This window comes from Diachasma alloeum, unplaced genomic scaffold, assembly GCF_001412515.2.
Source record: "Diachasma alloeum isolate Michigan unplaced genomic scaffold, Dall2.0 Dall_scaffold_00857, whole genome shotgun sequence".
Taxonomy (NCBI): Eukaryota; Metazoa; Arthropoda; class Insecta; order Hymenoptera; family Braconidae; genus Diachasma; species Diachasma alloeum.
In genome coordinates this window covers 127,787-143,153 of record NW_021680978.1, presented here as the reverse complement: position 1 = coordinate 143,153, position 15,367 = coordinate 127,787, and the positions used below count along the sequence as shown (strand labels likewise).

Genomic DNA, 15,367 nt, shown 5'->3' with positions numbered 1-15,367 from the left:
TGGGCCTAAGTCATGTGACTCGGTCTGTCTTTGATAAAAAATACAACACAACTATTTTTTCCATAAAAATCATTTTTGTTGGTTAATATTGATGAGCACATACATCTCTAGTCATTTATAAGTCCAAGTTAATAGACATAATATGGGAGCTGTGTCATGTGATTTGGTCTGTCCTTGATAAAAAATACAACACCCCGATTTTTTCCATACAAATCATTACGAATATTGATGAGCACATAATTTTCCATGCATCTTTGGACTACTTGGCCCAACAAAAATTACCGTTATGGCGTTTAATGGGTTTCGACGCTTTTCCCCCCTCATTTTCCACTACCCCAGCAAAGCAAAAAATTTTTCGGGTACCAAAAAAAAAAGCACATAAATAGCACATTATTTAGGTGTTTTCAAAATGGCCGCCAAATCACTCGATTTCGCTAAATTTACGGACGTCATTCACCTATACAAAGTGCACCATTCCTGAATTCTGTCGTGAATTGGTAAACTAGGATAAGTGCTTTTCGCTTATTGTCAGTCATCGATGAATATCTTGGAAATGAAGAAAGATAGCGAAATTATCATAAATATCTTTTCTATACAGCGAAATGTCAACTACAAACAAGGTTTTAATGAAAATTTCTCTATCTCTCTTCATTTGCAAGATATTCATCGATAACTGACCTTCAGCAAAATGCAGTTATTCTAATTTACTAATTCACTACAGAATTGTTTTGAGACAAAGTTTCGTCATCAGTAAATAAATTTCTCGAAATAATTTTCATTTTCATTCGTTTTTTTTTAAGGGGTTGGGGTCACATTACTTTTTTCGATTACCAGACCGATTGATCGATAAATCCGTCTATTTTTTTTTAAATATCTTCGTTATGCCTGAAAAAAGTGAAAGCAAGAAAAATTCTTCAATTTTAATTTTTCAATAATTTTTTTTTCCCTTTTAACCGAAGATATCAAGTAATTTCAAATTCCATGCGTAGGATTCTGCAAATGGGCATATCGAATACCCAAAATAAAATTCCTTCAAAAACATGGAAAATTGTAGGACTAGATAGCTTTTTACAAATGAAAAAACGTAAACAAATGACGAATATCGCTAGAAAAAGCGAAAAAAATTTTTTTTTGATGGAAACTTATGATTGTTTTTTCCGGTTAGGATATAAGATGATTTTTCGATTTGTTGGAATGTTACCGTCAATTGAGCCATCTATGATAAAGATCTACATCAAGTTATTATTATTTTTAACTTTTCCTACAGAAAATCGTCATTCTTATTTTTTTTTGCTTAGTAAAAACCTATCTTGTACTATAATTTTCACTATTTTTGAACGAAATATTCATTGGGTATTCGATATGGCCTTCCGCAAAATCCGACGTATGGAATTTGAATATACTTGATTTGTTCTGTTGAATAACTTAATCTGATGTCAAATGTGGTTTTCTTGAGAATTTACATTTACAAACATTTTCATTGGACGAAATATAACCAATAATACTTCTTTGTCTGTAAAAATAATGTTCACCAATTACTAAATATGACGCCTGAAAATAAAATGTACTATGCTTGAACTAGCAAAAGCAACTCAGCATTATTCCCTCAGTAGTTCATGGTGGCAAAATTCGGAGATAACATAAACGTTGATTATTTTTTCCCATTATTCCTCCGTAATCAATCACGTCATAGCGGAAAAAAATTTCCAATTTTGTTATTTCCTTGCTTAACGATGTTCAGACGAGGAGTAGGTAGGATATTTAAAAAATTGCAGCCGATTTTATGAATATGTTCCCTACATTATCGACCATTTGGCAATGTGGTAAAAAATGAAATTATTAATACTCCTTCTAAACTCATGTATACGTGACAACTTTCGAATTAATTTTTATTGTTGTCTCGGACCTGGGGTTTCCGAAATTTTGCAACGGATTAAATAACATGTGAAAAAAATTCCCATAAAGTTGGCTGCATTTTCAAAATATCCTACTCGTGGCCTGATCATCATTAATGATTCGCTAGCTTTTTTCACGTGAGAGCTGTCAAAGAACAGTGTAATTTTTNGTTGGCTGCATTTTCAAAATATCCTACTCGTGGCCTGACCATCATTAATGATTCGCTAGCTTTTTTCACGTGAGAGCTGTCAAAGAACAGTGTAATTTTTTTAACGTGAAAAAATTGTATCTGAATAACAATGAACGACTCGTTTACTGGGAATAAATTATATGCGTGGAAATTATCAACTACATTATATTTTTTTACCATGATATTCATACCGTGTAAAAAGGCAAGTGTCACATGATTTTACGGATATGATGGAAATATGTGTTCCACTTGACGAAGAATACTTCATAAATCCTTTAGAAAAAAAAAGTTATTTCTCATTTATTTTCTGCAAAAAAAAATCCGCTGAAATGTAGGTAATAATCCCGTGAAAAGTACTCTCAGCATTTTTTGTAGTGTTCCATGAGAGATACGAATTTATTATACGTGGACTCTCATTTTTCGGGATAAATTCGCCGGACCTCGTGTATAGAATCGCCGGATTTCTATACGCATTTCTCTCGAGCGTATAGGAATAAATCGTATAGAATAATCCCTATAGAAACCCCTATACGATTCCCAGGCGAATGGATAGAAACCTCGTGTATAGAATCGCCGGATTTCTATACGCATTTCTCTCGAGCGTATTGGAATGAATCATAAAATAATTCCTATAGAAACCGCTATACGATTCCCAGGCGAATGCATACAAACCTCGTGTATAAAATCGCCGGATTTCTATACGCATTTCTCTCGAGCATATAGGAATAAATCGTATAGAATAATCCCTATAGAAACCCCTATACGATTCCCAGGCCAATCANTAGGATCATTCTATACACAATTCGTATAGAAAAGTTCTATACGATTTTTTCATACCTCCGCGTCTGAATTATTCAATATAAATTTGATTCTATATCGCGTGTCTTCAGATGGATCAAATTTTCCGATCAAATTTGAAGTATCGGCTGATGTTCCTACAGTAAACATAATGTTTACGGATATGCATCAACGTCATCATCAGGATGGCCATTTTCAGTTATTAAAACCGATTAATGTAGATGATTCAACTACAGAAAATGATGCATGTATGGATGGAATGGAAGTCGATGCCGACACTGGCATCAATAACGAAGAAATCTTAAAAAATAGTGATAATATGGAGCATGAGGTTCAGATAGATATTGATACTAATAATGACGGAATCTTGAGGAGTAAGGATGATAATGAGCGTGAGGTTCAAATAGATATTGATGAATATAATGAAGAAACCTTGAGAGATAATGATGATAATGAGCATGATATTCAAATAGACATTGATGGCAATAATGAAGCTATGTTTGAATATATTGATAGCAGGGTTATGTATGAGAATGTGGCAGAAATGGATATGAATAACAATAACAACGAGCATGTTTTGAATAATTGTGTAGATCAGCCATCAGATACTTCCTCAGACTGCGAGTCTACTTACGATAGTGAGCGTCAAAATGGAAACGAACATTCGTCCGACACATCAAAAAATTTAGGTAAACCATTTTCAGTAAGAGAGAAGAAATTTATCCTTGCTGCATGGGATTTATGTAAAACGTTAATAAAATCCGATAATGTTTCCAATAAGAATGTGCTTGAATTAACGGCAAGTAAATTGGAAATTTCCGTGAGTACCATTCAACGCGTAGTTCGCGAATATAAAGATTAGGGTTTTTTCTCAGAGCCAAAAATGAAAGACGGGCGTCCTCCCATTTAATGTGATGAATTCTTTTTAGGGATCATACGCGGATGTATTCTTGATGTTTACGTTAACAAGACATATCTTACCATGAGTAAATTGCATGCAATACTGATAAAAGATGTCCCAGACTTTCCCGAAATTAGTCTCCCTACTTTGCGGCGATTGGTTGAAAAAATGAATTTCAAATATGCTCGTTATAATAGAAAGCCAGCACTCATGGAAAGTGCAACTATTGCGCGTAAACGTCAGGAGTATTTAACTATGATGAAATATTATAGAGACCATGGTTTCAAAATTTGGTTCACTGATGAAACATGGTGTGGGGCGAATCACGCGAGAAAATATGGATGGGTAGAGATTACTTCTTTGGCAAATCAGATTGATAACTTTGATTATTACCGATCACGAGTTCAACACGTTGCTTCCCATCGAGGAGGATTTTTGGTTCCATCGGGATCAGAGAAGAGTTATAATTACGCACATCGGTAGTGAAGACGGTTTTTTGGAAGGAGGTATCGATTGTTTTATCGGGAAAAACGGAAGTGATTATCACACTGAAATGAATGCGCAGCATTACGAACAATGTTTCAGGAAAATTCTCCAATTGTTGCCTCCGAAATCGGTAATAGTAATTGATTTGGCGCCGTATCACACGATGATTGACCCGGATAAACGCAATCCTACGAAAGCGTGGTTGAAATCGGACTTAATACAATGGTTTGTCAAGAGAAATGTACGCAGGCCGGAAGGAGTTGATTGTTTCGAGTCATTAACAAAAAAGCGATTGTACAATCTCGCCAAACCTCATTTCTTCCCCAAATCTTATCTTTTGGATAAAGTATACTTTAGGTATATCCTACGCTACGTAGCCGCGGAATATTGCGTGAAATTATTGTGGCTCCCCGTCGCTCACTGCGACTTCAAAACAATCGAATTAATATGGGCGAATGTTAAAAGTCGCGTCGCACTGCAAAATAATACTTTCAAAATTAATGACGTTCATCGTTTATGCGTTGAGGTTATGAACTCGGTTCCTGAAGATCTGTGGAAGAAATGTGTCCAACATGTGCAAAAATTAGAGGATAAGTATCGGGTATGCGCGGATCGAATGGCTCAGCACGTTGGCCCGTTCATTATTGAAGTTAACGACGATGATTGTGATGAATCTGGGGAAGAATCTTTTTGGTCTGATGAGGAGGATTAGAATAATACGGTACACTACATTTGTAATTATGCTAAGAGAAACTGGGGCTTTATTATTCTTATTATTCTTCTTATTATTATTATTATTAATCACTATCACTCATTAATTCGATCATTCAAGTATCAATGAGTTCTGCAAAATGAACTTCAAATTCATTACGACAGCAAATTTTTGAATAAGAATTGAATGATATTCCAGTATTCGTTCCAAAATTTTGGGACCGAATATAGGAAATAATTTATTTTTGGGGTCATGACCACTGCCACGTCCCCGTCGTTGACCCTGGGTAATGCTAAGAGCAGTGGATGAGTTTATATTTAAAAATAACAAATAATAATTAATTGTAGCCACATGTTTCAAATGATTAATATTGATGAAACCCATTAGTACGTATAATTAATGATACAATTATTAAAAAGAAAAATATTCGTGCTCGTATTTTTGTTTTAATGAGAAAGTAGCAATGTACAGTATATTGGCGCCCCAAAGGGCCCAAACGGCTGAAATTGGTATCGACGCCCCTGAAAAAGGTAGCCGGGCGCACATGTGTTTTTAATTTTGAGGGACTGGCGGTGAGCGGGCCCATAAACCCCATAACGAGTTATGATCGTTTTAACAGCACTTTTTTTGACAAATTTTCTTGATTTTTTTAAAAATCAACGGAGATTGTTTATTGAAAAACTATTGACCGAATGTGTTTTACATTGAACTCAAAATGCATTGTTTTTTTTTTCAGGTCGGCTTGGCAATTCTACAACGAAATAGCCGCAGTCGACATTTCTATGAATAAAATGAATAATTATCGCAATTTCGATCTTTTTCTTCCCTGGTGGCTTCTCAGGGGTTATACGAATCTCTGAAAAAATTGACGATTTAAAAAAAAAAATTTTCGTACGTTTGCTAGCGGTTCAAAGTTTGCCGACTTTTACGGACTCTGAAAATCGGGTGGTTTTTCGGCTTCTCACAGCGATTATAAATAAACTAATCAAACTAAAAACTTGAAACTCCGTATTAGGCAAGCGAAATACTTATATTACACAGTGTATTTGGTCTCATATTTTTACGATTTTTTTTCACTGAGTTATAAACGTTTATTTCGAGTTGTCTCTACTTTTGACACCGACAGTAGTTATATAGTATTAGTAACTAAAACAAACTCGCTTCACCATAGCCTCGCCAACACCGTGAGACCCCTCAAGGTCTGTGAAACGGTAGAGGACAGATATTTAAATTCAAAACCGGCCATTCCCTTCCCCGATCATCGGCAGAGGTCGCCACCGCGTCCTCGCAAGGTAGCACTGTCTCCAGCCCACACTCTCCCAAGGCCCATTTACCCCCCACCAGACTCTATCCCCAGGCCCCACTCAAGCGAGCTCACCTGCAAGATAGTAGTAGAATCGTTTGTGGCATGAGTGCGCTGTCTCCGGTATTCTCAGTACAGTTACCGTCCTCAACACGTTTAGCACAGCGATACGTGACTCCCAGTCATATCCGTAAATCCCGGTCACTACAAACGTCAAATTTATTATTTCCCGAAAAAAAAATTTATCAAAACAACATGTGGTGATTTACAACCGCTCCATTGGATTTAAATACCCATAAAAGAGTGTCTGCTTTATATTATTCAGTGTTTCGCCTATCAGTGACTTTTACCGGTCTCAAAAAACCTGCCTCACAACAGGTGCATTTTGACTTGCTGTACCGGTCGTACACCGACGAAGAAACTTGTTTTGTGCCGAGTTGAAGTGGACAAGTTGAGCACCCCTCATTCCGCAAATTTTTGTTTATTTTTATTACTCCAGTATTTTTGTTGAACTTCTCAAAACCATTCCCTCCGCTCCCTCGAGTATCTCCCGCAAATCCGCTCGTATTAACGTACCCTCGTTAACACTCTTCAGCTATTTTTTTCTCCCTGATTATTATCCCAACTCCATCGGTGGAGTAATACCAAGAGATCCAGTGGAGCGCCTCTTCTTATGTACATACGTTATCGCTGCTCCACAAGCAAGTGAGGATTCTCAATTATCCCGAATGCCTGGTGTTGGAGTACTAAAGGTGTAATTAGAGGCACGTATACCGCCTCAAGTGCCGACGAAAAAGTAGGAAGCGAAAAGAATCGTAAGAGGGAGAGGAAGAAATACCCGAGATAGTTAATTCGTTATCTTTCTCCTCGTGTCATAGATAAGCTCCATTAACCTGAAATAGAATATGATTTAACCGTCAAATTGCATTCTACCTTCCTAGACCTTCCCAAGGTGCACACACCCTTCACCAAACTTGATATCCAAAGACGTTCTTATCAAGGTGATTAACACCAAGGTCGTCCGTCCCAGCGGAATAAAAATCGAAGAAGGGGGAAGAGACGAGCAGTTAGAAAGTTCGACGTACTTGATAGGAATGTTCCTACGAAAGTCGCGAAGGCGTGTGTTCCAGGAAGCCATAACTACTCGTGTGAGCAATTCATTCTACGAGTGAACAGCAACAGCATAGATCAACAGTAAGGATTAAGCACAACCAAAAGACCAGAACCAACATCAACCAACCATTACCAAATATATCAGTGAATAAATTTCACTGCAATAACAACCTTATTTGCATTAATAAACGAATGACGAGATGGCCGAGGCAAGCACGATGACCGTACCACCGGTACTGCCAATTTCGAGCCATCATCAAAGCCAGAGTAATCGTCAGACTGTGTCGATCCTGGCCGTTGCCCCCACTTTGTCACAGACTCCCTCTGAGGCCGGAGCAACGGTATACGTAGCAGATACAACTGGCAAAACCGAATCTGCATCAGTATGGCGGACAACGGCAGATGTGCAATTGTCAAATGGATACAGTCAATCGCAAATAATCAAAACTGACTATCCGGCACATGTTGTTAAGATACAGATCAATCCGCAGTTCGATAACAGCCGGGTTATATCGACAGTCAGATTAACGCCGGACGATAGTACTTTAGATGACGAGAGCCATCTGGACAACACAAAGAACGAGGCGTCCAATGATCGTTTGGCCAGCGATACGCGAATAATCGAGAGGAATATTGTTAATGGAAAGGGTCTTGATTATGTGCGAATTAGTGTTGTGAACGACGTTGATTTGGAGTTGAAGAAGGCGAACGATATGGTGCAGAAGGACGAGATGAATCGCTCGTGCTTCTACTACGGATCATTTCAGAATGCGATTAGCACGATGGTCATGTCGAGTGGTCAATGCTCACCGAGTGACACTCTGGACAGTGGCACCTGCAGTGATCTTGATGGCACACCTCCGCCCTTGCCCAAAAAGAAGAACTCGAGTACTGTTCTTCTTGGTGCAGCCACAACTCATAAGAGAACGGGAAGTCTTACAAGTAGCGGGGCTGATATTGACAGTGATGACAATGAGAGTAACATTAGCTGTGACTCATTGAATAGTGGCGAGTTATCAGCCAGGGTCAATGGACACCCGGTCAATGACAGTGGACAAAGTGTCATCAAGGATACGTCGCGTGAGAAGACTATTATTTGTGAAGAGAGTGTCAAGAGGGACTTGAAGGGAACTGCTGGCGAAGTTGAACGCATTTGTTTGAATAATCATAATGAGGAGGTTAACAAGAATTATGATAGCGAGGATGGTGATAAGAGTGAGGTGATTGTTAATGAGAAATCGAGCGATGGTGAATTGTCTGAGCTTTCACCATCTCAATCTGGCACTTCCTCGTTGTCAACGTCCTCCTCGACGCCGAGAATTCGCAGTCCAAATCCGTTGGGTAACGGACGTCAGCATGTGTCTACTTCACCAGTCGTTGAGGAGTGCACGTACGAGGAGAGAAAGAGGGAGCAGGATAGGATTCAGATGGAGAATGCTGCTGCTGAGCATTATGCCAATTATAAGAGGGATAATGGAAGCAAGTATGTTTATGAGGATGATCGGTTTTACAAGTTTCATGTCAATGAGTTTGAGGGAGATCAGCAGGAGGTGAGGAATGGAGAGGAGGGGGGAGAGGGGGAGGAGTATTTTGCTGGGTATAAGATACTCGATAGGGAAGCCATAAGAAGTGCCAAGGGAACTGTTAGGGGTGTTAAAAATCGTGTACGTGCGGGCATCGCTACGTTCCTGCAGAATCCATCGTCAAAGGTCAGTGCAGTTTTTATGGTTATTTATTTAGGATGATGTTCAGTCATTTTGGTTTCTTTTTGCTTTCGAATGGAAGCCTTGCACCCATTTGCATTTGACCGATTTGTAGAATTTCGCATTTTGATTGCGAATGGTCCGAAATGTCATGAAACGTGGAGAAATGATGTTTTTAGGATCATGTCTGTGGGTATGGACACTGTTCGAAAATTACTGTTGAAATTTCGAGTGAAAAAGTTTGAAATTTTCAACGACAAAGTTATATGAAATATCTGTATATTTCTTTATTGACGAATTAACAAATTTTTTTAATATTCTAGAAATGACCGATTTTCAGTTCCATTCGGCACTGAAAAACCTTGAAAATTTTGAAAATTCAGGCAACAACTTTTCGGAATTCTCAATCTGTTGAAAATTGAATTGTATGTGATGTTCAATTTTTACGATGAGTTTAGCAATTGAAGCTTTCATTGAAAATTCAATGATTGCTTAAGATTAAAAACTCAATTTCCTTGAATGTTCAAGATGAATGACAAATTTAGTGAACGCTTTCTCTCAACATCGAAAATTCAGATGACGCTGTGACTGAAATTCCGAGAAATTTCTAACAGTGTATGTGACAACTTGGATTTTTGGTGATTGATTTTTAGAAAATTCAACATGAATACGATGAAATTTGTAGATAAAAGTTTGAAATTTTGGCTCATTGTGGCTATGATTGAGCTTTGCAACTTTGGCGCGTGGTTTCAGCCCCATTGATCGAGTAGTTCTTGAGATATAACAACTTGTTTAAATTTCGTTTTTCCTCAAAATCTCAAAAACTACCCCACCGATTTCGATTTTTCTTCTTTCGAAATACTCGTCTCGGTGGCCTCTATCTAGATCAAAAATCAGTTTTTTCATGAAAAATCTTGTACCCACGATAACTTGATAAAAAATGGGAATAGCAAGTCAAAATTTGGTATGGTCCTATCTCTTATAATACTTAAGGCTAGTATTTTGGATGGGCCCAATCGGCCAAGTGATTCCTGAGATATGCAACCTTTTGTGTAAATATATTTTATTAAATATCTCACAAACTACTCAAGGGATTTGATTTTTTCTTTTTTCTAAATACTCGTCTCGACGGCTTCCATCTAGATCAATCCAAATATCTATATCCATTCACACAACATTTTCGAGTTATCCCGTTTTTTCGTTTGTTTTATTTTTTCATTCTTGTACGTACGATAACTTGAAAAACAAGCAGAGGCTCAAATCTATCCGACAGAAGGCATGTGACCGTTACTGTTTGTATCATTAGTCTCTTTCTTTCTTTATTTCTACCACTTCCATTGGTAGTAAGCTTCCGAATGGATCCTTAGCAATTCCTTATCCTTGTAAAAGGCATACAACTGTAACCATATGCTACAGAGTATCTAGAAGAAAATATACAACCTGTTAATGAAATAGATTTATACAAAAGGTTAAATATTTCCGAATTGCTACGGATCCATTCGGAAGCTTACTACCAATAGAATTGGCAGAAATAATAAAACGAAAGGGATCAGAACCTCCAGGCTCGAACCCCTACTCATTGTTAATTGTCGATGTAAATAATATGGAACGATACCCAGTTAGAAAAGGCCTCATCATATTTCCACTCATGATTAAAGTGATTATTGTTTATTTTTCGGGCACATTATCGGCAGACATCTTTCGTGAAAATACAGAGATTTTTGAAGAAGGTTTTTGATATTTTGTTCTCCAATCAACTGTTCCCAAGGTAAATGCATGATTGAGAAGGTTTTCATATTCTGTCATAAAGAGTTTTGCATTTTAATTCAATAAATAATTCCTCTGAACATGTACATGTATTGTAAATGATACTGCAGTTTATAATCCTTGAGCATATGCCGACCATTTCTCCTATTTATTTTCCTACATTAGACATGAAAATGACATTACGAATTAATCGTATAACCATCGGCGCGTGATTCTGACAGACAGTCGGTCGTTGAGGCTAGTGGATTTTACAGTTAAATTGCAACGCATGATATCTCATTTAATCTCAATATTTTCAACATTTATGGGCGCCATTTCGAGTGACGTCGGGGCATTTCTCATTCGCTGGAATTTTTCCGGTATGAATTTTTCCGTGAAAATGAAGGAGCATCATGGAGCAAGACGACAGTGCTGTGTGATACAAATGTAGGTTCCACAGTGCAGAACGAATCGCCAGGATAACGGAACTATCTACTCGATAAAGTGAGCATTGCATTCATTGAAAACGACAAATTTCAGATGTTTGCGCCGAGGGCTCACATTATGATCCAATTCTCTCTGACAATTTGTAAGAATAGAGATTTGCGACCATAGGGCTGATATGGAAAAGTCATAGTATATTTCGTCACTAGGCCGAAAGAAACTTTTCTGGCGAATATGAGTTTGCAGCCCGAGCCGAAGGCGAGGGCTGCAATCATATGAGCTAGAAAAGTTTTTTTTGGCCGTATGACGAACAGTATTTTTTGTTATGACGGCCGTAGGCAGAGATTCAAGAACGCGGAGCGTCCGTGAAGCGCTGCCTCACGGCCGGAATGACAAAAATTGACTTGATTTCAACTGTGATTAATGATGAAATTGCATGATTATGCAGAATACAAGTTCTCAAACTGTATCGAGTCAGCAATCCGAACTAACAATTAACCCTCCAGTGGTCGCACCTCTCTACCAAACGTATCTGGTCGCGTGGTGAGCCCTGCGCCGTTCCGTGTATTTTACCATTTTGAGAAAAAAAAAGTTCAAAAAAATCATGTATTTATGAATAGAATAGAATATTTATTTCTTTGATGCTACTTTTACAGTTTTACATCTACACCAGCCAATAATACAATTCACCACCATCATTAACGAAAAGAAAAATAACAAATTGCTTTCCGCCCCAATCTCAATTGAATAATAACAATAATAGAGGTAGATAAATCTCGCCAGAAGCCAACGCGGATATCTATACCGTTTTGAAACATTTTTTATGCTCCATCACCCTCACGCTTCCTTCTCTGTCTGCGATTTCTCATTGTTCTCCTCTCTTACTCCATTACATGATTTCTATACTGCCCAGAGTCTACCGTCCCCTTGTTCCTAGTAGTGTAGTCAATCTAGCATTTAGGTGACACCTTTAACCATTAGATAGATAAAAATTCCCTGAACAACATATCAAATTGTTCAATGACAGATTGATGTACTAGATATTAAAAATAATTAAAAACAATTGGAATCTTCAGGCGAACGCCAAAAATCCGTGTAGATTCAATTAAATTGGACCGATCATTGAGAAAAAAATACCAGTGTGTAGGGCCGAAAATTCTCTACGAAAATGAGTTAGGAACCAATATTGCAGGTGCACTTGTTCTCCCGTAATAAATTATTTAGTATTTTTTACGTGACATCTTGTAAAACGATCAGCTGATTCAATGAGGCCCAGCCCCGTATGCGCGTGCACTCCCCTCAAAGTAGCGGTATGAGCAGTAGATTTGAACTGTGCATGGAATTTTGCAGAGGAGTTCGAACTTCGTGAATGTTTTAACTGAAAAGAAAGCCGGAAAAAAATACAGGAGTAAATGACACAATTAAAAAGACGAAGTGTCACAAGATTATTAGGGCTAATAACATTTTGATTGTCTTAAATAAAAATAAGAATCCTTCTTATATGTATATAATTAATTAAGTACATAGATGACAGTGGGTTATCAATTCCTGCATCCATTAAATAATTATAAACCGGTTAATAACTTAATTTCAATCATAACATACATATTCGAGTCTTCTCTACATTTGCATTCGATTATATTTCGGGATTAAACAATAGAAATAAGTAATTATTGACTGAGAAAACTTTATCAAACACTTTTGGCAAAGTCTTCTCAGTCAATATTGTTAATATTTTATTGTTAATATTGTTTCATTCCTAAATATAACACAATATTTCTACAGAGGACGCTCAAATTAATTTTATGAATAAAATGAATTCATCAACCGACTTGTAATTTTTTAATGGGTACAGAAATTGAATACTCCCTTTCATTTATTTATTTAATTAATTTTATACGTATAAGTAGTTATTTTTATTCATGACAATCAAAATTATCCGAAGACCTATAAACGGAAGTTGACCGAGATTTTCCATATATTTTTGGGAGCAACGGGTGATCGATTAGAAAAAAATTCTGAAAATATTGTCTTTGGAAAGCAACGAAAAAATAGAAATTTTTGTTTTAATTTTTGTTTTTTTACATGGAACTATTATAAAAATAATTTTCAGATTATTGAATAGAGTAGGAAATGTTCAAATTCCAAAAATGAGTATATTTATCTTCCTAGTTGCCCAAAAAATTGTATAAGTTTACAAAAAAAATTTTCAAGAACAGGAATATTCAGGAATTGTTTAGGAATTCTTTACACCATGGGGAAAATTGATCAGTTGAAAAAAAATCTTAAATAATTAAGAGATAAAATATTACCGATAGAGTTTTCCCTTTATAGTAATTAAAAAAAATTAGTTCATTTTGCGGAACATATATTTCTCCTTCGTCATCCCTTCTTATTGACTATATCGTTATAGTTGTTAAAATATCATTCGGAATAAAAGTTTTCCATGCAAAAATGTAGATGACAGTAACTCTAGATTATATATTTATAATAACGGATCTGTTATGATAACGGATCCCAAATATCATTACTCCAGTGATGCATACAATCTCTGGTATTGCACCATCCAACCTGAATGTACAGGTAAAGTAGAATAAATTCCACAAACTGATTGTGTCCCATTATGGAAATCATCATGAGGAGGGCGACCTAATTGCCCTTTCATTGTTATCAGTTTCCACTACAAAGCGACGTTGGTAGTAAACGGTCTAGCCACAGTGTACTTTAGGCACCTACATTTTGGTGCTACTTGAAATGATTGAATTAATTGATTAAGATGAATAAATCGCAAAACCTCCTCTACAATGTGGTATGTGTTTTTTTTCAATCGATGGAGTTCAGCCGAAACTACGAATGTTTTTGTCATTGACCCGAACGAAAACGACTCGTTTTTAATTATTTTTAATATCTAGTACACCAATCTGTTATTGAACAATTTGATATATTGTTCAGGAAATTTTTATCTATCTAATGGTTATTTTTTCATGGACGGAGGCTTAATTACTAGGTTTGGCTATTTTTGAGACTAATTTGACTACACTATAGATTCTTTCTTTCCGCAGAATTTGTAACACCCGCACTGCCTCGTTTCAAGCCGCCGCTTCACTGTAGTTCTTCCTCAGCATTCATGCTTGATCCATTTTTCCTAGTCTGCTTTCTTCAGTCTTAACGATTTTCTGCCATTTGTCTAAACTTCTGTTTTTCCTCCATAGACTCGTCATGTTTTCATCTACCTATTCAGCTTTTGCCACTTGGCCATACCATTTAGCTTCTTCAATACAAGGAATTTTTCTGGCCCCTCATCCTCTATCGTAGGGGAGACCGGGGCAAAGTGGAACGGTGGGGCAAAGTGGAACGGCAGGGCAAAGTGGAACGCGGGGCAAAGTGAAACGGTAGCAAAAACGAATTTAGAGCGAATTTTGGGCAACTTTTTTTTCAACTTTATTAGTCGAAAAAAGATGAAAGGTCAAACGTTTCTGAGGGTCGAACAGTGGTGTATATCCCCTTAAGCCAGGGTGAAACTTCGAACCCAGGTGGAATTTGGAAGTTCTCGGTTGATAAGGATAGTCGTTGAGCGAGTCTGTATAGACTAAGGGATACCTAAAAAGTAACGAAAATTTTGGGCACAACTCATTTTTCCCCCATACGTCGAAGTAGAACATAGTTTTCCAGGTATGTGGCTTCAAAATGCTCCTCGTACCATAATTGTCATTCGAGTTACGAAAAAGGTTATTGCAAAAATTTGGCTATTTCCCTTACATTCTGCAATATTCCTCAAAAACTCAGGTGAAGGAGTAGGCAACTTAAGGATGTCCAAGTGCTTCGGCTATTTTTTACTCAATGAAATGCTTTTCTACTTTTGTCGTCGAATATCAGAGCTTTCATTTTAGCTCCATTTGACCCTAAGTTTCCAGACATTTTGCAATGATATTATTATTTAAAATGTGAAGGTCTGAATTTGAATCTCGATATTGAACCATCAGAAAATATTTTCAAAATGTGAAAAAAATTAGAAAGAGTAATTTTTTGAGGAATTCATAAAACAATCGAAAAATTGAAATTTTTGAAAATTACG

General features: G+C 36.9%; 1 protein-coding gene across 1 annotated transcript in view; it reads left to right on the top strand.

The window, feature by feature from the left end:
• Positions 1–6,386: 6,386 nt before the first annotated feature.
• Positions 6,387–15,367, top strand: part of LOC107044978 (glutaredoxin domain-containing cysteine-rich protein CG31559) — a gene marked incomplete at its 3' end in the record, with an annotated part of 119,712 nt that continues 110,731 nt past the window's right edge. The window contains exon 1 of the mRNA XM_015267061.2: positions 6,387–9,108. Within this exon, the coding sequence (XP_015122547.1) occupies positions 7,600–9,108 (1,509 nt within the window). The remainder of the gene's footprint in view (positions 9,109–15,367) is intronic.